This window comes from Manis javanica, chromosome 12 (assembly GCF_040802235.1).
Source record: "Manis javanica isolate MJ-LG chromosome 12, MJ_LKY, whole genome shotgun sequence".
Taxonomy (NCBI): domain Eukaryota; kingdom Metazoa; phylum Chordata; class Mammalia; order Pholidota; family Manidae; genus Manis; species Manis javanica.
The window spans coordinates 24,322,282-24,345,485 of record NC_133167.1 but is presented as its reverse complement, the minus strand read 5'-3'; the positions used below and the strand labels follow the sequence as shown (position 1 = coordinate 24,345,485).

At 34.5% G+C, this 23,204-nt stretch overlaps 1 protein-coding gene and 1 long non-coding RNA gene across 3 annotated transcripts in view; one reads left to right on the top strand and one right to left on the bottom strand.

The window, feature by feature from the left end:
• Window positions 1-766: 766 nt before the first annotated feature.
• MYL1 (myosin light chain 1) lies at window positions 767-21,763 on the bottom strand. Of its 2 annotated transcripts, none has more exons than XM_017666695.3 (7): window positions 21,487-21,763; window positions 10,296-10,323; window positions 6,339-6,482; window positions 4,125-4,298; window positions 3,600-3,677; window positions 1,635-1,677; window positions 767-1,080 (listed from the first exon to the last, which is right to left on the bottom strand). In XM_017666695.3, exons 1-6 carry the CDS (start codon window positions 21,610-21,612, stop codon window positions 1,649-1,651), a joined length of 579 nt encoding a protein of 192 aa, XP_017522184.1. In that variant the 5' UTR covers window positions 21,613-21,763; the 3' UTR covers window positions 767-1,080; window positions 1,635-1,648. The 2 variants fall into 2 exon arrangements, with proteins under 2 accessions (XP_017522184.1, XP_017522185.1); XM_017666696.3 differs by lacking the exons at window positions 10,296-10,323; window positions 21,487-21,763 and adding exons at window positions 10,577-10,601; window positions 11,345-11,474.
• Window positions 10,566-23,204, top strand: part of LOC118966985 (uncharacterized) — a 92,896-nt gene continuing 80,257 nt past the window's right edge. The window contains exons 1-2 of the long non-coding RNA XR_012123549.1: window positions 10,566-10,703; window positions 19,129-19,194. This is a non-coding gene — a long non-coding RNA (uncharacterized lncRNA). The remainder of the gene's footprint in view (window positions 10,704-19,128; window positions 19,195-23,204) is intronic.

The following is a 23,204-nucleotide window of genomic DNA, read 5'->3' as shown; positions in this document are numbered from 1 at the left end:
GTACAGGTAGGCAGGAATTTTTCAGAGATTTTATAATTCTTGTAAAAAGGTGTTACAGATATCTTTTTAGAGAATGGGAGAACTACTTATCACTTTGTCTTTTCTAAACATTCAACTGCCAACCTGCAGATTTCTGCCTCTGTTCTAAAGAAAAAATGATACATGATAACATTATACTATAACAAAGTAAGTGCACATGAAATCTTCTATCAATTAGCCTTACCATTTAGGACATGTATTTAAAGACTGAACCAAGATTTTGGGACATGGACCTGCAATGTAGAGGATATGATACAGAAGAGAGAGTACTAATAGACAGAATCTTGAGTTCTTGAGTAACAGTCTCATTTCCAGAGAGGTTTTTTTTTAAGTAACAGCTAAAAGGTCATTTAAAATTTTATCCCTGAAGACTTTAGTGAGAAGAATCAATAACTTATTAGACTTATCCAATAGGCCAGATTGTTATTAGAAGTGAAATAGATCAAGCCAGGTATACAATGACTTACACCAAACTGAAGAAATTTCATCTTAATTGCCTTGATAGTTTATATTAAAATGTCTCTGATACTATCTGAATTTTCTCAGTTCTCTATTTCACTTTTTCATCAATATATGATTATAATCATTACTGCATTTGTTATTGCTGTGTAGTGATTTATTTTTCAAAAGTTTATAATTCATCAATTATGGACATTAACAAAAATAGTGAGGTTTTAAACATTATTTTCTCTAAGCAAGAAGACAGAAATGCAATGCAACTTGAGCATTCTAGACTGACCAAAATTATTTATTATTATTATAAGGATGTTCTTTGACCCATGGTTGAAAATGAAGAGTGGTGCTTGGATTTGAGATTATATTCAGGATTTTATCCTTCTCATCTAGAGCAGGAGGCATTTGGTTTGTGTGATAAATACAGTTCAGAGAGGAACAGAAGGTATATAAAAACTCAGGAAGTCCTTCAGTCTAGAGCAGTCCACATGATTTTGTTTTTATGAATGATGGCAAACAGATTTGGACAGTTTGTCATGGGTGTTATTAAGATACGTTTCCAGCCAGTCTTCCTAAACAATGCTTGATCTGTAAAGGAAAAGGGAAAACAAGTTAGATGTTGATTGCATCTTTTCAGAAAGAAAACTGGGGAGGAAATAATGTGAAGTGCAAAAGAAGAAAAAGCACACAATGAACCACCACTTTCAAAGTAAGTTACTTCCTAACCTGGTTGCAAGTGGTTAACTATGGTCTGTGATAACGTGGTTTTCTAGAACAGTAATTGTTAAAAACTATGTCAGTCATTCAAAGAACTTAGGTGCATGTTTTTATTAGCGTTGCATTGCAACTAAACTAATTAACTAGTCTCTACCTTGTTGACTCTCTTCTGCAAAATTATGGAACAAAGATGAGGTTTGTAGATGAGGCAAACATGTCAGAAGTTTTTGCCTATATACTTGCACACAAATGCTCTATTTCCAAATAATCCATTTCAAGGAACTGATGTATTCAGGTTAATATAAATAACTCTTAATTAAGAACTAATGCTAATTGTATCTACAGCATATAAAATGACACTTACATTTTTAAAAATACAATATCAAGAAAGCCTCATACAGTAATGAGGAAACAGAGGTACATACCTTGAGAGCTCCTTTTAGTTAGACATTATATGCTTGACAAAAGCTGTAGGCACAATATAGACAGTTTAGAGTTAGACAGTCAAATTTAATAAAAGAAGTTTAGCAAGTTTGCTCAACTCTCATTTTTCTTAGCTACAATGCTAGTGTTTATTTTTTAAAGCTCTGTACAGCCCATTATTCTTAATTCTGGATTTATGGCCTTTCCCTGATTTCATAAATTTAACTTTTTTGAATAAGTGTTATATTCACATGGTTAAAGGTTTTTCTTTAAAGTATGAAAGAGTTTATAACAAAGTTCCTCACCCTTCTCTCCCAGCTATCTAGTTCCTTTCTTTATAGCTTTATAGTTGGTGGAGTTATTGTGCATGTATAAAAAAATATAAATGTTTCTAAAATCATTTTTACCCAAATGGTGGCATACTCTAAAAATTATTTTGTACTTGCTTTTCTCACTGACTATATCTTGGAGATATTACCATAATGGTAAACAAGAGTGTCATTATTTTTTAGGGATGTAGGGAATTTAATTGTGTAGGTATACTAGAGTCTATTTAATACATCCTACATTGGTGGACATTAAATTATTCAAATATTTGGCTATTACAAGCAACACAGTAATAAATAATTAAGTATCTAGCTCTCATTTCACTTGGGCACACAGTCTAAAGACTACATCTCTTGAAGTATATTTGTTCAAATTAATAGTATCATATCACCATGTAGAGATTTTAATGATTCACATTTCCAAAGGAATGCATGAAATCAACTGTATCCCACACACTCTCCTCAACCTAAAGTGTGCTCACACTTAATTTTTGGCGATCAACTTATTGAAAAATGTTATTTCAGTGTAGTATTAGTTTGCATTTCTTTTATTCTTTTATTATTAGTGAAGTTTAGTATATTACATTCATCTATATATTTTTTTCCTTTTCTATTAATGATCCAGGTACTTGTTAAATTTCCTTTTGATTGTAGTCTTTTTATTTATTTGTAATCTTTTTTTTTAATTAGGGAAATGAGCTTTTTCTGATACTGATCACAAACACTTTTTTTCTGGTTTGTTGTTTGTCTTTTGACTTTGCTGGTGGCTTTTGCCATATAGATTTTTAAATAAAAGTTATGTGATTGAATTATCAAAAGTTGTAATGCCTTCTGGGTTCTGTATCACTGTTTGTTAGAAAGGCCTTCCCACTTCAAAAGTTATAAAATAATTCTTCCATACCTTTTATACTTTTAGCTTTTACATTCAAATTTTTTATCTATTTGAAATTTATCCTGGTATAAGATCCAGAGATGTGGTTAGGTTAGTCTTTTGGGGGATATATAAGTCTCTCAGTTTTAGTGGAAAATTTTAAGTTTACAAAAATGATATCATGCAACTTTATTCTGCATAGTACATTGCTTTTCAGACCTTCTGGATGAAGCTGATCTAAATTTGTAGCAGGAAATAGATAACTGGCCACTATGAGATAACTTTTATTTAAGCAAGAGCACTAGACAGGGAGAAGAACTAAATTTTAGCATCAGTCCTGCCATTAATGATGTGACCTTCACTAAGGAAACCTCTTTGCCCTTCAGCTTCTTCATTTTCATAAATGCTTGGTGTAAAGGATTTTGTGATCTCTCTTACTTTAATATTCTACTGAATTTTATTCTGACACAAACCCTCTCTATCTTACAGGGGTGTTAAAAAGATTTAATAAGGAAAAAATACATGTGAAACACACTTTAGTGCTGTACAATAATGCACGGGAGTGCTAAAACCCATTGGAATAAACATTAGGTAGATAGTCAGATACACTACATCTTTTTAGGGTTTTGTGTCATTGGCTGATAATAAGTAACATGTGCATGTTTAATAAGGGAGGCAGAGAAAAAGAAGATATTTTAAGCTCAAAGGAAGTCCATCATCAACCCAACCAGCTAAGAGTTTCTGTAACCACTGGAGCATGGGAGATGTACCTTCATAGTTGATGCAGCCATTGGAGTCTTCTTGACCTGCCATCAGGGCTTCTACTTCTTCCTCCTTCATTCTTTCCCCTGATGAAATAAAACTCTTTGTTCAGAAACAAGGCCAAAAGATACTTTAAAAACTCCCCCATACATTTAGGACTCCTGGAGACTATGACCAAGCTCTTGTAGGATAGGAACCAGGCCTTCCCTGTACCTCTGGCCCTTAGTAGTTGTCAATAAATTGTTTTTGAGTCAATGAATTAAAAGCACATTATACCTGATCACCCAAACTGTACCTTACAGGAACTACAATGCTTTACTTACTCCTTACCGGGAATTTTGGATACCAATTCCCCAAATCAAATTCATTGATACCGAGGCCAGTTGAAATTCTCGTTAACTTTTGACTGTTCTTTTTCATTTTTTCCTGTAGTCTTTCCCCCTACCTATGTTGGTTATATTACAGTTTCTCTAAATCATGCTTTTTCTTATATATTCTGTCCTATTAAGTCCACTGAAATAAATTTTCTTTACCCAGGGTGGCAAGCACGTGACGGAGCTCAGCACCCATGACCGTGCCGTTGCCTTCCTTGTCAAACACACGCAGACCCTCCACAAAGTCCTCATAGGTGCCCTGGTCCTTGTTGTTGGAGATGGCTTGCATCATGGGCAGAAACTGTTCAAACTCAATTTTCTTCGCATTCAGCTCTGCAAGAAAGTGCCATCTGGAGTTATTAGCCACCATAAAATGCCATCTCTGGGTCACAAATTAAACTTGAAAGTTCATCCTAGGTGATCTGAACGTCTCTGTAGAGCTTAAATTTCAGGTGGTAAGTTGCTGATGACAAAAGTTGGTAGTAGATAATTGTTTGTGCTCTGGCGTCCTGGTGCCTGTACTTTTATTTCCCATCTACCATTTACAACTATGTCTCTTTCCCTCTTTGAGCCTCAGCTTTTTCACCCATAAAATAATGTCACTTTACAATGTTTGTGTAAGCACTAAATTACACAATACATGCAAAGTTTATCACAGTACCTGGGACAAACTGAGAACTTAGTGCTAGCTGCTATTTTATTAGTATTGGCAATTTAATATTTTTTATAAATACTAGGGAAACAATATAATGATATACTGATACAATAAAAAACATATAAATATAGTAAAACTAAACTGAACTCTAAAAGTACTCCACCTTTGTCCTGAGCTTTTGTAGAGCTCCAATTTCTTGAAATGTTAAGTAATTTAAGGAAGTTAAAATGTGAGAGTGTGTGTCAAATGCTGTGTGTGCTCACCTCACTTGTTTTCAGGTTAGACGCCTGGAAGTGATAAATCTCTCTTTAGTGTCTTCTGACAGGGTAAAGCATTCACAGCAAAGTATAAAACAGACTGACCAGGTGTATGCAAATGGATAAAGTTATGTAGCTCTAAAAATCAGAGCTCTCTTTTACTAGTTTTTCCTCATAGAATAGAAATCTAGCATATTGAGTAATATAAAAAGATTAAATTTGAGTGCTGAATAAATGAACATTTACTTCATAATTCTATTAAAGATAGATGTTTGATAATTTAGAAAATGCATAACAAAAAAGATTTGGCTTATTGCTCTCTCGCTTTATCTCATGCTCTCTGTTACTTTTTGCTTTTTCCAGGATGATGTACTTGGAAATTTTCCTCCAAAGAAAATGAAGTTTGAGGAAAATTCTAGCAGACTGCTTCAGAGATCAGTTTTCTCAAAGTGAAGTCTTTTTGCTTTTGTATCACAGGAAAATTCTCTTTTTTAGTTATTAAGGAAAAAAAGAAATTATTTGCTCTCTCATCCTGTTTTTCCTTATGGCAAAGATAAACAGCCCAAATATCTACTTTAAAAATTTTCAGTTTTGCCTTTTTTAACATTTTTATTCAGGGTAGTATTTTCCAATAGACTATCATACTTTGCCAAGAGCCATTGGGATTAAAAAATGTCCTTGTTCCAGACTAATAACTGGGTTACTGTTTGGAGCAAATGACTTCTGCTGTTTTGCCACTTCTGTATCTCACTCACTTTCATCCCAGGATTTACCCTGGGAGACTGAATGCAGGTTTTGGTTTAGATTTCTAATTCTTCCTGTAATACTTTGGAAATAAAAAAGACTTGTATTAAGATGTCATCCTGTCTGTTGTGAATTAAGAGTGAGTTTCTTTTAAGATGGTCACAGAAGTCTGGTGTCAAAAGACAGAGCACTGGGCAAAGTCAGCAGGTATTTTCAGGCTCCTGAAGACATTGTGATTTCATTTCCACAGCTGTTATCAGAGTAGATCTTCTCTAGAAATGTGCCATTGTAAATTACTGGCTGTTGTATACAGAGTGCATTGTATTTTAGCCATATGTAACATCTTTACCAAAATGTATTTTTGTGTTGGAAGGTTTGCAAAATGTGCAGATTTGGATATCATTTCATTTCATTAACCTTTAAATTATGAGCATTAGGTAGGATGATGATGGTGATGTTAACATTAGATATTTCCTTTCATTAGCATGAAATTTTATCATGCATGCTAATTCTCAAAGGAAAGTTAACCTATTTTGTGAGGGGGAAAAACTGAATCTCTGGGCAGCCAAGAGGCACTTACCATAGAAGCAAATTAAGCTCTACTCTGTGAAACTTGTTTCTCCAAAAATTTTCCTCTTTCACCCCCTCCTCCCCACCAGCCCGCTGACACACACACACAAAAGTGCTTCCCAAGACTTTGGAAAAACATGTGGTTACCTTCATTGCTGGGGTTTCCCAGGACCTTCTTGACCTCTGCATTGGTGGGATTTGTGCCCAGAGCACGAAGGACGTCACCGACCTGGCTCAAGGTGATCTTAGATTCACCCGTTCTGTCAAACAGGAGAAATGCCTCCTTGAATTCTGCAAGAAGCAAGAAGCATTTAGGTGCTTTATTCTACCTCAGATCATTAAATTAACCCTATCATCACCAAGGATCCAGTTCAAACTTTCCTCTGTTTTACAACTTTAGCTGACCACTAAGTTATCTTTGGACTCTCCCTTTTCTGAGGTCAAACAATCATTGACACTGTTTGACATTTCTTTTTGGGAGTATTTTAAAGCAGTGTTTCCAATATCAATTCATATGTTATTAATCAGACATGGAAATTGGAACTCCTAGTCATATTTGTTCATATTTCCTTCAAGTGCTTAGAAAGCAGGACTGGGTTAAGAAATTCTGAGGCTTTGAGAAATCTTAAGAATTTCTTGTATGACCCTTCATATAATTAACTAGGTTAATAACATTTCAAGAAAACAAATTTTCAATTGAGGTTGTGTTGTGTGAGGTTAATCCAAGTTTCTCAAATTAAATAGAAAAATCTCCTCTCAAGATACAAACTTCCCAATGAATACAAACTTAATGAATTTTCTTCAGGAGTAACTTCATCTTTCAGGAAAGAATTAGGAAAGCAAGACAAATCTCTAAAGTTCTATAGTGTGATTTAACCATTTTAATATATGACTCTAGTAGGTATAATTGATTCAGAAGGGGGAATATTTGTTTGGTTCTCTCACTCTGGTAATCTTTTTAAACTTTATTCTTTTGTCAGATACAACATGTTGTTCTAGATATAGAATTTAAGTACACATTTTTTAACTAAAATTCTATGGAGATAGTTGTAAATTCATACACAATTAAAAAATACAGAGATCTCTCACTCTGGTTTCCCCCAGTAGTAACATTTTACAAAATTATAGTATGTTATCATAACCAGGACATTCATATTAATAGACTCCATAGATTTTACTCTGGTTTCCCTACTTTTACTTGTTCTAATATGTGTATATGTAGGTACATATTTTTAAAGTGTTGCCTATTCTTTTTTATCACATTCAATCTATTGCTCATTTTTCCTAAATTTTTTCATTTTCCTTTGGTAGAGCAGATTTTGCCTTTCAAAATTACATTAACAAAGAATTAAGAAGTGTTTACCAAAAAGACAGAAAGGGATGCTTCTGTAGATTTAAGGGCTACAAAGACATTTTAATTGAAACTTCTAAACTTAGCCAAATGAAATTTTCCAGGGAACCCAAAGTACTGTAATGGCAACTTGCTGGAGTTAATACCAACAGTCAAAAAACAATTTGTGAATGAACTAGTAGAGGTGAAAGCATTCTTTTTAGGCCATTAGTGGCTTCAGATCAAAAGATGCTATCTACATAGATACTCAGCAAAACACATTATTCTACTGTTCCTCCATGTCCCTCCGACCCCTAATTTAATTTGCATCAAAATATTCTATAGATCAAAAACTATAGATCACGTTATCATTCTTTGCTAAAATTTCCTGCTGAAATTCTATGTAATTTGACTATAGTGGATCACTTCTCTAATCTAAAGAACATGCTGCAGGCACTGTGGGATCATTAGTCAAATATTATTTTTCATCTTTCTAAGGCACTCATGAAACTGAAATATTCTTGTTACTGGCTCCAGGCTTCCACGCATAGATTGCTCAGAGGGCTCACTAGTACTCTGCTTAGATGCTGATATAGAAATAGTATTTTATGGGCTGAAACAGAATCTCTCTAAGATTAACCCCTTTGTTAATTTAAAGGCCAATGCCAGAAAGATATTGTTCTTCCTACCCCAGATTTTTAAGGAACTACTGCTTAGAGGCTGGTCACCTGTTTTTGTAAATTAAGTTTAATTGGAATATGCCATACCCATTTATTTATATATTGTCTGTGGCTGTTTCTATACCTCAGTGACAGAACTGAGATGTTTTTACAGAGATTGTACTAGCAGTAAAGCCTAACACATTTACTATTTGACCTTTAAGGAAAAAAATTGCCGGCTACTGGTCTAGAACAACACTGCTCTAGAACTTCTTATGATGACCAAAATGTTCCGTGTCTGGGTTGGCTCTTGAGCACTAAATCATGACTAGGGCAACTAAGAAAATAGATAAATGTTTTTATTTTTAGTTAATTAAAATTTAAATAGCCACATGTGGCTAGTGGCAACTGTACTGGAGAGCACAGGACTTAGACCTTTAGAATGCTGTAATTTTTTAGTGTTTCTTTCTTGCCTCCCAACCTGTAATACATTCAAATAGAGCAGCCATGAGCAAAACTCTTCAATCATTGAACAAGAAAGCAAATGAAGGACATCTTCATTCATTTGGCAAAGTATAAGATTTCCATTTAATGGAAATGCTTACATTTGTTTTTCTAGCACAAAAGAAAACCAGTCCACAATGTCAATGTTTACTGAAACACTATACCAAAAACCTATTTCATATGTGGAGTTACTGGTTTAATGTTCAACAGTAAGTCCTTTTGCCTCCTCAAGCATTTTTAAGCCTTCAACTGCTTGGTCCTACCATAGCTTGGCAGTCAAAATGACACTGTAAATTAGATATTTGAGGACTGGGATGCAGTAGTTGATAATGCAGCATCATTACTAGTTAAGTATGCATTGAAAAATAAATCTACAGTAGAATTACCATTTCCGATAAGAAAAAATAGTCCTTTGCATTATAATTCAAAAGATCTTGAGTTCTGAGTCATCAAATCATCCAATCTGTCTATCTGTGGCCATCAACCATGATACAGATACATGTGAGTCTATGCTACAGCAAATATCCATTTTTACCCCTTAATTGATGTCCAAACATGAGATATTCTCATCATTGAAACAGACTTGGGGAACCCTTCAGGTAGAGAACTGAATATTTGAGTAGGCCCTTACTAACTTCCTATAATTATATTTTTATATCATATATCATAGCTATATACATATGATTATAACCAATATTCTAATTAATATATCACATAACTAAATTTTTTCTCTCCCTCTTTCCTATAGATATATTTCTATTTCAGTTTATTTGAAAATGTGACACTTCACTCCATAAAACATTCCTCCCTACACTTATAGTGAAAAAACTAAATCCTGTGGGACACAGGATTTCATGGACTCAAAGACCCAAAAGAAAAAAAAGGGGAGTGTGAGGGAAATTATTCAGATTCTCTTGAATCTTAAGAGTTGAAGTCTTCTAGTTAGTAACTGCTTTTACAAAAGAAATTTCTAATTAGTTTAAACTAAGCTATTGATCCTATCATTTGAGCAATCCCATCACCTCTCTGGGAGTCTGTCTTGCATCTCTAAAGATGGACTAGGAGACAACAAATGTTCCTTCCACAGTTTAATTATAAATGACTCCTCTCTCTTTGTCTCTGAATTCATTTTTATTCTCTATCCACTTTACCTGTTATTTCTCACAACTCATTATGATACCCATTGAAATTATGTAGATTTGGTAATTTGGCAAATTTCATAATCAATGTTATTTACAAATTGAACAATTCAGACCTAATACTTTTGTAAGGATTTGATGAACAAATAAGCCATCCAAAATCTACATCCTTTTTTTGATATATACCTGTATGGATTGCTACTGTATCAAATTGGTTTTATTTAGAAATCAACGAATACAAGGACCTATTTTGTGATGTTTATGTTTTGTTTGCTTCAGCCTTTGATTACTGATTATAAGCAAAGGGTTCAGGTTGAGAAAATTTATATTTAGAGTGAGAGCATTTATATTTAGAGTGACAACAGCAGCAGGGATAATTAAGAAGAGCTAATCTCATCTCCGGGGAGTTGGTTTTCTCACATGCCATCTTTATGAGTGTGCACCTATTAACAGCTGTATCTTTCAAACTTACCATCCTGCTGTTCCTTAGAGAACTGGATCTGTCAGAAAGAAATTAACCACAAAGAATATTTTAACCAAACAAAATTGTCCTGATTTTTAAGTGTATCCAAGCTCATTCCCTGAGTAGTCTTCAAAGTAAGTTCCAGAAGTAAGCTTACTTTTTAGAGCTCAGGCATAGCTTGGACACTAGCAGGTTGAGCCACACAGTAACATGCCTCGGAGTTGAGTGACATTCCAGAAACTAAGCAGCGCTCTGCCTACATCTGGAGGAGAGAAGCTCAGTTCACTTACCAGCAATCTGGTCAGCACTGAAGGACTGAAGCGGCGAGAGAGAAGGAGAAAGAAAGGAACAACTAGTACTCTTTCAAATGCATTGACAGAATGAGTGTTCCCTGCTCAGAGATTTTTAGGAAGACATGTAAGTATCATGGTATAAGAAGGTTGCCTTGGGATATTTTCGAATCTAGGAAAAATAAAAAGCTATTGCAAAACATAGTTAGGGAACAATCTCTCTGTATCTCAATCAATCAATCAATGATTTAATAAATGCTAAAGCAAATACTTCCTGGAATAATATAATAACCTATGGTGTATTTAAATATGTCTAGTACGGATGCATTGTATTAAGAAGTACAGATACACTGCATTGAAAATATTACCTTAAGTCTTTATTCTATTTAACTAGTAAGCTTTTACCCAATGCTTTGGAAGTAGTTTACTTAATTTTAGCTGTCATCATCATTGGATTGCTTTCTCAGGTATAATATGTTGCTATAGTTGCAGGATTTCTTCTCCCTACATTTAGATATAATAAACCTATGTGATATAGCAAACGTTGGTGAGACATAAAGTACTACTTTTGGAATAAGATGTTTTCCAGTTGGCATAACAGCTCAAATTAATCTCTTCTTTCCTCAACCCATCTCAACAAAAACAAAAAGTAGATTCTGCAGAATATGCTCTCTCCTCAGTTCTGTTCCTTGTCTGCCTACTCAGTGAGGTCCTATCTAAAGTCTGCATCTTCCTGTGAATGTCAAAGAGGCTTCCGGGAGGACCCACCATGGCGGAGCGCTGGGCTGCCCGGCAGCGGCGAGGCTGAAGCCGGAGTCGAGGGCTGCTCCAGTCCCTGAGTGGGGGCCTCCCTTGCTGAGGCTGCCTTTTATTTCTGGGGAAGCGGTGACCTCACAGCTCGCATCGGGTTTCAGAGAGAAGTGGCCATGCCCACGGAGAGTTCTTTATCTTTCTTAGGGCAAAGGCAAAAAGGGATCTGCACCCTGAGGGCTATTTTTAGGAAACCAGAACCCTGGAGTGGACAGCAGGAGGGCGACTGAAGCCTGTCAGGACTTTTATGGTCTTTATCCTGGAGGTGTGCTCTTGCAGTGTCTTCCTTTAAGAAACTTAGTTGTTTTAAGAATTCTTATTTGTTCAGTGGTGGAGGAACTCAGAATTTCTTGAAGGGCTCAGGCTGACCCCCTTCTCTTGGTATTATGGACTTTTTAAAATTTCAAGTCAGCAGGTTTTGATACTGATGGAATTTATTGGATGGGATGGGTTTGGGGTTTCAAATGGCAAGTGCTGTAGAAGGACCATCCTCTGAAGCTCTGGCCCCTGTAGTAAAGTTCAGAGGTCTTGAAAAGGCCACATACATTCTGCATGTTTCTGAGGGTTCACCCAAGTGACAATGAAGCCAGTTTTGGAAATCTCCAATTAAAGACCAAGGATGGTTTTGAGCCTCATTTCCACCATTCTCGCTTAGTTTTCTTAGATTGGGGTGGGTATTTTCCTTCCTCCTTTTTATATTTGTGGCTGCTGACTAGTCATATTTGTTAAATTTATTTAGTTCGTCCAGGAAGGAAAGCTTATAGGCCACTTTTGCATCTTCTTTTCTCATTCTATACATATCTTTTTAAAATTTGAAAAATTTGCCCAAATTCTCACTAGAATGTGCTAATTCTGTTCTGCCATATCAAATATTCTTGTGACAGAAATGGAAGCTAGTAAAACTAAGCCAAAAACATTAAAAATGCTTTGAATCATTAGAGGGAAATGGGAGGGAAAAAGGTGGAAATTTGTAACTTTTGATAATTGTGTGGTTTAGAGCCTCATGATTTTTGATGAACAAATTAAAGCCATTAGAGCAAACTTTGTGTTTTTTAGTCTTGCCATTAATTTACATATATGCCATTAAATTTGAATTGGCCTATGAATAATATTAAAAATTAATATATTTATCTATATTAAAGATAACTAAAATAAACTCATCAAAGTTGCCCTATATCATGCCCATTTTCACTTTTCTTAGGTAAAAAAACATGTGTCCTTGAATATGTATAAAACATGGTCAATTTGTATAGAATCTGTTGAGTACAATGTGAAGTCATTTTGAAAATTGTTGTATGTTATGTATAAGCTATTGCTAGCCAGTTGGATATTGTATAAAGGCTTATTATTATTTAAACAGAAGTAGCAGCTGTCTAACTATTTCACTTTGGTTTTCCTCTCTATCTTTATCACAAAGAGAATAAGAGTTCAGATTATTTTGTACCTATGGAGAATCAAAGTAAACATTGACAATGGTAGGGAAGACTACAGTCTAGTCTAGTCTAGAGTCTAGAGAATCAACTGCAGTTGAAAAGTTAGTAGACCTAGATGTTGTGCCCATAGATGTTTCCTTCCTGGATGAACTAAATAAATGGGAAATACTACTATTTTCTTGTACTCCTTTGCAAATGACAAAAACCTTCTTTTGTATCTCTTCCTTGGTGTTGCAGCAATAAAATAATCAGCCCTTTGAACAAAAGCCTGATGTGAATACAAAATGTTAGCTGATTTTGGACTCAGTTTGCTGTGTCCTCATTAGGTTTGTTTTAAAAATTAGGTTTAAATCTCTTCTGTCCAGAATGCTCTCTTCTCACCTCTGCCTTTTAGAAGTTAACTATTCTTCAAAGCTGTTATGAAATCTCCTTCTCTTGAAAGAACTTTTTCTCTCTATTTACCTAGCCCTTTCTCCCACTGCAAGATGTTAAATCTTCCTGATTGTAAACTTCTGGGAGGCACAGGTCATTAGCGAAAGTCATTTCCCTCGTGATGCAAACCTGGGTGCAGGTCTCTCCCTCCTAAAGTACTGGACCTACCTTATTATCTCCCATAACTCTGCAAAATACCTTGCCTATACTGGATGCTTAACTAATTTTAATTAAACGAAAATAATTAGAATATTGTAAGTTCCTCCTTCAGACCTTGGCTCTTCCTCTAGGATATTAGATTCCTGGAGAGAAGAAACTATATTAGTTCCTTCAAAGAGTTTACATTCTAGAGGAGGTGTGTATATCCTCCTTTAGTGCAGCATCTCCAGTACCTAGAACTGCCCAGCATGTAGTAGACATGCTCATTTTGAATTATTGATGTATATGCCTTCATTTTTCCAGAGCCTTTCCCTAGATTTTGTATAAATGTTTATGATCAGGACTTCTAATTGGCCAACCTCAATTTGGTTTTCAGCCTATACACTTACATTGGACTGTTAGTAAAATAACTACATCCTGTATTTTTATGACTCATGCACTATTTAGTATTGGATTTAGGTAAGTAGTAGGCTACCAAATAGCAGCAGTAAAAAGGACTTTCATTGCAATGTTTACGGATCCTTTCTCATTTTGAGAAGCATTTTTCTAATAGAAGTAATCATTAGAAGTTTGGTTAGCTGGTTAAAGGCACAATAAAGTTTCTGATATATAGAAGGGATTGATTTATAGGAAAAATATTAAAGTGCCATTCAATCAACCAGGCTCTGCCATTGGTGCAAAGCTTTAAGTACATTTTGAGTTATAATTAAAGATAATCTGGGAGATACAATTTTTAATTGAGAAAACATTGCTGCATATGTTCTGATTTGATGCCTGGCAGAGGGCCAAAGAACTGCATGTGCTCAAACACTTAGGAAAACTGAACTTACCAATTTTCATCCCAGTTTCACAGAGTTATTAGAAATCCCCATAAAAGGCCAACAGAAGTACTATTTTTGGAACTCTGAGAGCTCTGTACTTCAGAATAACTCAATTTAAAGAAAATAAATATTTTTCATTGCATTTCTTTACCTCAAAAAGGCTATACTTAGGCTGGTGACTAAAAACAAAAAGGAGATGGTATAAAAAGGAGAAATAGAGAATATTGAGAATATAGTACCAACCTGAGTTATGTAAGGTAAGAGAGAATAGATGGCTATATTGGAAAAAATGATCTGAACAGAAGAGCAAAAGAGTAATTTTGTGCTCAGGAGGTAGACTAGTCAACTGAATTCAGTCACATTAGAGCAAAGGCTGAATTATTAAAATATCACAGTTCAGACCTACAAGAATTAACGGAGAGGCTTAAGTGAATTTTGATAAAAATTTTAAAATGTGGCCCAAGTATACATGTCTTCGTATTTCTTATTGTCTTCCTTATAGTTAATAATCCATAAATAAATTTAAGACCTCTTGGAGTTGCACCTTCTTTACTTTGTGCATTTGTTTGTATGCAACTTATTAAAAGTCCAAGCTATGTTTTGTTTCTTCCTGGCTCTTTCCATTTTTAAAATATGAGCATTAAAAAAATTCTTTGTGTATGTGTTTTAAGAATTTATGAGTATCTGCTTTTTCCTACTTATCTGGAATAAAAGTTCCTTTTGTGACATGAGGGATGTGTGAATATTGGCATTAATAGATTTTAGAGATTTTAGGTCTTTAGATATGGTATAAAGAGAACTAGATGGGGATTGAAGTATTCAGAACTTTTTTCTGGCTATCATAACAAATCATGTGCCTTTGATAAAATAACTTATCTGGGTTATAGATTCCTCAAATATAAAATATACTGTGTGATTTCTAAGGTTATGTAATGATTCTTCAGTGTTGTGCGCTTTCCATTCTTTTGTCAGTAGAAACTACTTCAACTCATTTTTTTAATGGAAAAGTTCAGGGAGCCTACAAATTCAACATTAATATTATTTTGAAGCTGTTTAGATAAAGAGTGGTTTAACAAAATATAATTTCAGATGTTTTATAAACAGGAAACCCCATACCATTGGGCATTTCCTAGGTGCAGAGGAACTCACTCGCCATAGTGGAAGAAAGAATATAAAGTCAAATAAGATGTCGTTTTGTCTTTAGGAAAATTTTTCTTCTCTGACTTCTACTCAGATTTATAACCAGAATAGCAAGGATTTATCATCCATATAATCTAAATTTTAACTTGTATAATCAAAGCCATCACTACTTATCTATTGCAATTTTTGTCCTCCAAATTCTGATTTGGGGTGAGAACAAACTATAGAAGTTAATGTAGAAGCTATAGAAGATCCTATTTTCATATGAAAAGTATTTCAATATGAAGAGAAGCTGAAGAAAGTGTAGTATCAGCAGACTAAATATAATCCTTTCCACAATTTCCATGAGTCAGATGGTGCTTAATGCTGGATAATTATGGAATGACTTCTAAAGACAACTTGCCAGGGGGTTCATTTGCAACATTAAAATGTCAAGAGGCTAAATTTGGCATTGTCACTTTGTGGTCTCCCTGTATTGCAAAGATTTCATTATCTTTAAAGTTAAAGGTGCTATTCACTATTAATTGGTGAACATATCTATTCTTCCCAAATTGCATTTTACTTTAACAAGACATTATCCAGTTACATATGATTCAAAATATAATTTTACAGCAAGTTGTAGAATGCCCTTTAATATTTTCCTACTCCATTTCTCCTATTCTTTTACAATGTAGATATCTAACAGTGTAAACTTGATACTGATACCTACTAATAGTCTTAAATAATTTTTTATTTGCTCCTGAGGTTATATTCACACTGACAATGATTCACATTGCAGTTGGTTGAGATTATACCTGTCTTAAAAATTAATTAAATTAAAAAATTAAAAATTAAAAGAAGACAAACTCAAAATTATATAAAGAAAACTTAGAGACCACTTATAATCAGAAATTCCTTCTAATCATTCCTTCTAATCAGAAATTGACTATATGTGTTCTTTTTTGACTTCTTTCCTCAAACTAGTTAAGGTTAAGATGTAATCATTATACATGTGGCATTATATTTCTACATATCAGTCCAAAAAATATTTCCTTGGGATTTCCAGTTTAAATCATGCTATTTATTTTAAACAAAATATAGATCCCGTACCATTCTCAGAATATTAGCCTGATGGCAAAATTTGGATATCAGGTTTGATATATGTAAATGTTTAATTATAAAAAATTAAAATTCAATCAGTTTTACTACATTTAACAGTATTTAAAAAATACTTTGGTATAGTTTTTTTTCCAGCTTTATTGAGAAATAATCGATGTAACATTCTGTAAGTTTAAGGTGTACAATGTGACGATTTGATATGTGATACCTTTGATATTACAAAATTATTACCACAAATAAGGTTAGTTAACACATTCATAGTTAACGCACCTTACAAAATTGTCTTGTGTGAGTGTATGTGTGAGAACTTTTAAGATCGACTCTATTAGCAACTTTCAAGTATACAATACTTCATTGTTAACATAATCACTATGCTGTATATTAGACCCCCAGAACTTATTCATCTTATAACTGGAAATTTGTACCCTCTGACCACCTTCACCCATTTCCTCCACCCCCAGTTCCACCCCTGGCAACTACCAATGTAATCTCATAAGTCTTTTATATATCCATGTTACATTTACAACTTTTTACAGGAAACTGGACCAAAATGAGTAGGAGTCGTTCAAGGTTCCTAGTATTCCGCCCTCCACTTGTAAAAGAGAATACCCAACATGTCAGCAACAGGTGCTAAGATAGGCAAGAGCTGAGGACAGCCGAACAGGAGCGAATAGCCAAGGTCAAAGTCTTGTGAACTTGCTCCGATGTGTGTCTCTTGCCCCCTCTTCTGGCTACTCAGGGCTGTGCAGGGCAGTCTAAGAACCCCTCTACCTCACACACTTAAGAGCAAAAATTGCTTCTTCACAAATCTTAGAAACAGCAACTTTTTAAAACAGGATGTAGTTGAAGACATAATTAAGACGGCTGACTCTGGATTTGGCCTGTTAGGTTAAATCCTAGCTCCATCACTTACTGGCTATTTGATCATGAACATACCACCGTACCTCATTTAGGCGCAGTTTCTTTTCTTGCAGAATGAGGTTAAAAACAACCTCAAGGTAATGTTTGGAGGAATAAATAAGATAATAGGGCACAGAGCAAATTCACAATGAACATTGGTTGTTATATTACAAAGAGCTTTATAATTTTCAAAGTCTTTCATGAGCTATGACTTCATTTGATTTTCCCAACAATTCTTCTAAGTGGGACTGAGTTTGCCTTGTTAGAGATGAGAAAAAAGAATGTATAGATGAACAAAAACAATGCTATACATGGACCAAAATAAGTCAGGTATTGCAATGCCTACATAATATACCTCCGCTGAATACCCATCATTAAAGAGATGTATTTATTGGGAGTGCTGTATTTCCACCTTACCCATTAAATAGAAAGTTTAAATTTTTCCAAGAAATGGTCAATCGTGGCAGTGAGACTTGATATCTGATGAGTTTCTGTCAATGCCTTCTGCACCTTTCTTTCGTAAAAATGCCCGCCCACAGGATCTAATCAGGGGTGACCACTTTGATGAATACAGTGAGAATTAAACTTAGGCAGCACCATGAGAGACATGGTTCAAAGTCCTGTCATCTCCTAGCAATTCTGACATGTTAGCTAAGGCATGCACTGTGCAAAAAATTCACTTGTACATTGGAGAGCTTTTAAAATCTAGGCACACGGTCATCTCATTACTTATTTACTTCATTATTTCACTTGGTTGAAGTTTTGGCAACAAGGGCTAATACTCGTGTTTGCACCTGCAACTGTAACTCGTGCTGGGTTTCAGTTCCTACCCTGGAGAGTCTGTCAGGCAGTGTCTTTTAGTCTGGGCATGATTGCTGAAGTGTCCGCTCTCTGAAAGCAAGAATGCTTAAAACCACCCAGGAGGATAACTTTAATGTTTAAATATTGGCGGTTAATTTTGTTTTCAAAAGGATACTAGTAGAAAATCCATGGGGATGGGACATCAGTTAAACATTCCCTCAGAGAATATCAAAGGTTTTATGTCAGAAGAAATATAGATATGCTGAGGAAATGTTCCAAATAAATGGCCTACAAACCAGGAAATTAGACTGGAAAGCACATTTAAGAAATTGATAAAACTAATTAATAATAGCTAAGATTTTTCAGAGTTTAAGGGAGTCAAATGTATAGGTATTAAACATGGTGTATTATAAGATGGAACATAGGTATTAGCTGGAAATAGTGAGGATTTAAATATTACTGTTGCTATGAATATAATATCACAAAGAGAGCTACACTTAAACTTTATTATTACTCAAAATCTAAAGGGCAACTGATTTCTAATCTTGTGTGATTTATGAAAGAAAGTTTAAAATCCAATTAAGTTTTGTTCTTTATCGAGTTTTTAGGAAGTTAATGAACACATATAACAGCTCTATTAATTTCTTTAAAGTTCATTTTCTCTGCTTGAAAAAAGTTTATAACTTGTATGAGGTCATATATCTAGAAACATCATTAAGTGATTAAAAGCATCATAATATGAGATGTTTTAATGTACATTTTAATTAGCCTTGTTACCTACTGGGATGGAATTAAATTTTTATAAATTTTGCAATTTGCATCACATTCTCTGGCTATGTTATAATACCTATAAATATGTACTGATTTCATACTGGTGAATGCAAATCATTGAAGGTGTTTAAATCCCTTCACAAAAATATATTAGTTTTAATTCTTTTTTTTGTTCTCTTTTTACCAGGAACAGTCTGGGTGAATGAAAGATAAAGATTAATTCCCTCCTGTTTCTTCTAGATTCTCCTTTTTGGTATGTATCCCTTATAAGAAATAGACATCCATCCCATCTCTTGTTCTGTAATGTAATAGTGGAGGTGGAGAATACTCTATCTTTACAGAGACTCTCTAAGAGTATTTTGTTCCTTTGCTTAGTTGTACTAGCTCATTGCTAGCATTAATTCAACATATAGTTGAAGAATAAACCAATTTTAACATTCAAAAAAGCATTACTTCTTTAACTATGAACAAGTAACCAGTTTAATTTCTGGATTAAAAAAGTGATGTTTTGTCTTTCCTTTGAGATGTCTTACTACTGAACTAAATTCTTGTTTACTTGTGCTTACACCTTCCTCAAGGAAGAAAATTAATGCCTGCTTTCATTAGTGTCATACTTCTTTTTCTTCTTAAGAAGGCACATGTTTTCCTTTCCATATGGTTGCAAACCCAGATACAGAAAGATGACATTGTCTTATAAATCACAACAATTACAAAGAGGAATAGCTTTGACACAGATTGATATCTGTAATGTTAATATAGAGTGGAGAGTTGAAGAATGGAAAAAATCAGAATTACCGTAGTTGCTGTAATTGTGCTATTTGTATAATGCAGTCTGTGTGCATCTACAAAGATACATTGACTATGATTGCTGGAGATGAAAAACTTGGTTTCTTCTTAATGAAGCGTATACACGCAGTCCTCAAGGTAGAAAAACATTTATTATGAGATCTGACATGCATTTCTCCTTTAAGTGGATATTCATTAAGAATAGTTCCTAACCAATATTAGATTCTATGGTCAACTTTTTTCAAATAGGACTTCAGGTACTACAAACTCAAAATATTTATGATAATCTACTTCTACTTTCAAACATAAAATTTCATGTTTAACCAGAATGCTATAAAAATCATGAATGTATTTATTTAAGTTCATCAGGTATATCTGAGGGTGTCCTAATTCAATATTTATGTCAGGAATATTTGTTAAAATATACAATTATACTATTGGTGCACATGGTGTGTGTGGGGTCACGGGGAAGACAGTGTAGCTCAAAGAGGACAAATAGTGACTCTGTGGCATCTTGCTACACTGATGGACAGTGACTGCAATGGTGTAAGAGGAGGGACTCAATAATAAGGGTGAATGTAATAACCACATTGTTTTTCTTATGAAACCTTCATAAGGGTGTGTATCAATGATACCTTAATAAAAAAAATCTACAATTAAAGTAAAGTAGTAAATGAAATGTTTATTTTACAGGTCAACTTTGCCATTGCAAATAAGTAGTATTATTTTAGCAAAATTCAGATGATGTACAGAACTTTTGGACTAAGTGAAATGATTATCTCAGAGGAAGTTTTGCCCACTGATTTCCTTATAAGGCTGGGTTCCTGAGATGAAGATTTTCAAATTGTCACTTGGACCAATCAGAGTCCAGTGAAGGAGGAGAAGGAGCACATTTGATGGGTCACAATTCTGAAAGGTAGCAGGCAAATCCATTGCATCATTTTTCCAAAAGCAGATAATCTTTTGACATTTGAGAACTTTGATCACAGCAAAGTGTTGGCACAAAAATCAATCACATTCCCCTTAGTTCAAGATCAGTATGCAAAAGTTCAGACAGAAGCTAAAAGCCATACAACCAAGAAGTTCTACAATATTTTTTGGGTTAGTTTCATTTAGACGCAACTCACACATTCTGAATTAAATAGTGTATATAAATAAACAAGATGACAGTTATAGTCACTGAAACATTTGAGTGCATAATTGTCTGCACTGAGATCTCATTTACTGTTGTATCAAATTTTATTAAGCAAAGCTGAAAAGGGAATTAACTTGAATTGTGAAAATCTTGTTTTTCAGATGAAATAAAGCAGCTGTCAAATACATCCAGGACAACTGGGTCATCAGCTGTTTTTAAACTTTTGGAAACAAGTAGGGCTAAAACTTTCCTTTCAATGTAACTTTAAGGCGAGGCACCCAATTTCCACAGCAATTTTATTAAAAAACAAAAAAGGTACTGGTTTAAGTGTTTGGTAAACACCTTTACACTTTGCAGTTCAGCAAATTAGGGAAAAAAGAAAATGAGGAGAACAAAAAATAGAGCCAATACAGGTTCCATATACAGTATCATATTCATAGTAATGTTACTGAAATTAGATGCCAGGGTTTATAATTTAATTAGGTTTCTTTTCTCCCCAAATCTACCAGTTCATGCAGTAACGCCATTTCGGTCAAGTAAAAATACACACCCCTTTGCAAGTTCCAAGAGTTTCCTACTGTTGAAAGATGTTTCAGTGACCAAACAATTCACCCGTTTAGTTACCTTAATGGCAGAGAGGTCAATTTTTTCTTCTTTGGGTTTGGCTGGGGCAGGGGCAGGGGCAGGTGCTGGAGCAGGGGCTGGGGCAGCGGCTGCAGCGGGTTTCTTCACGTCCCTCTTTGGTGCCATTTTGTGTAAAAGGATGGGTCACAAAAAAAAAAAAAAAAAAAAGAGAGAAGGAGCACCTCCAAAAGAACCTGTCAAAATGCTCCTTGGAAAAGGAGTGGCGGTTCAGTTGATCCACAGCCCAGTGTCTTGAAGGCGGCCCCAGAGTGTTAAATGGTATCAGGGCTTGCATATATATTTCACTTAGTGCCTAACAGAATCTCAACACATGCGGCTGGATTGGACAGTTCCCTAGGCAAGGGGGATGGCATTGAGGCTCAGGCTATAAATGGAATCTAAAGGGTCAGGGCTTCAACAATTTTTTTAAACCCCCCCTTGCTTTTTTTTTTTCCCCCTCCCTTACTTGCATATAGAAGGGAGAAATAAATGCGCCGAAGAGCCTTTGGTGACAGTAGAGCAGATTGACTGATACTTATTCTTGGTAGAATTACAGGCCTGCTGAAGTTGTAAATCTTTTTTCCCCATGCCTAAGAAACTTTGCTGAAGGATTTGATTTCAACTTGGCATTTTGGCCGGGAATACCACCAACCTTCACTCAGCTACTCGGCTCCTCCTTCTCCTCCCCGCTTGCCACGGTCTGCAAGAAAATGTTGGTCAGCAAAGAGGTGGTGGTGTTTAAAAATAAAAAGCAGTCGTGTAAGGAAAGCCCATCAAGTATTCAAGTAGTTTTCCTTCTAGGGAGCATAAACTCTACTCTCTCATCTTTTTTTAATTATAATAAACTGTATTCTAAAGGAAAATATTTCAAAACGACTTTAATTTTCTTTCTATAATGAAAAATATCAAATGGGGTGGAAATGACAGCAAGATTTACCTTCTTGCCAAGCAACTTTTCTAATAGAAAGTAACTTTCAGTCAATGTAGATACTTAATCCATTTTAATACCTAACTAGCATACAAACTAATTATTTGTCACCTATTTTTATCCATACTAGGGAGATAAGATATATTTTAAAATTTACCTAAGTAGCAAGGGAGATGAAGAGAAAAGGACTTTGGTTATCAATATTGTGTAAATTTTGTTGAGTAACTGGAGAGTTTTCCTTTTCTGTCTTTGGCTTCCTCGGTCTACAAGTCTAGACTCTCATCTTAAGAAACATGAGATTAATCAATGTACCATCCTCAGTCCTGTTCATTTAACTTGTGAGATATTTAATTAATAAGTAGTTATTAATTAGGAAAAAAGAGTCACAGAAAACCAACCCCAGTTGTTTGTTCGGCATTTTAAAAAAGTGTATTTATAATTACTTATGTAACAGTATATATATATATATATATATATATATATATATATATATATATATATATATATACACACACACACACACACATATATATAATATATGCACATATCTATGTATATGTACATATATTAATCTATATGTATAAATATAAACATGATATATTCTAATTGTTAAATGTAGTTGTGCTTAGAGATACAGATTTATTACCTATTTTCTTTTGGTCTGATATAAAAGCATCTCCCAGCTTGAGGAAAGTTACTGTTCCTCTCTGTGTATTATGGCTGAGAGATTAAGTCTCTTGTATTAGCAATAATTCACTTAAGTCATAATTGACCTACAGTTCATCAGTCT

Bases quoted from the DNA above. Each gene is read 5' to 3' on its own strand.
- MYL1 (XM_017666695.3), bottom strand. From the start codon at position 21,612: ATGGCACCAAAGAGGGACGTGAAGAAACCCGCTGCAGCCGCTGCCCCA. The intron at 10,324-21,486 runs GTAACTAAACGG...TCTTTCTGACAG, and splicing joins TTGACCTCTCTGCCATTAAG to ATCCAGTTCTCTAAGGAACA. The intron at 3,678-4,124 runs GTAAAGAAAATT...TTATTTCATCAG, and splicing joins TCACGTGCTTGCCACCCTGG to GGGAAAGAATGAAGGAGGAA.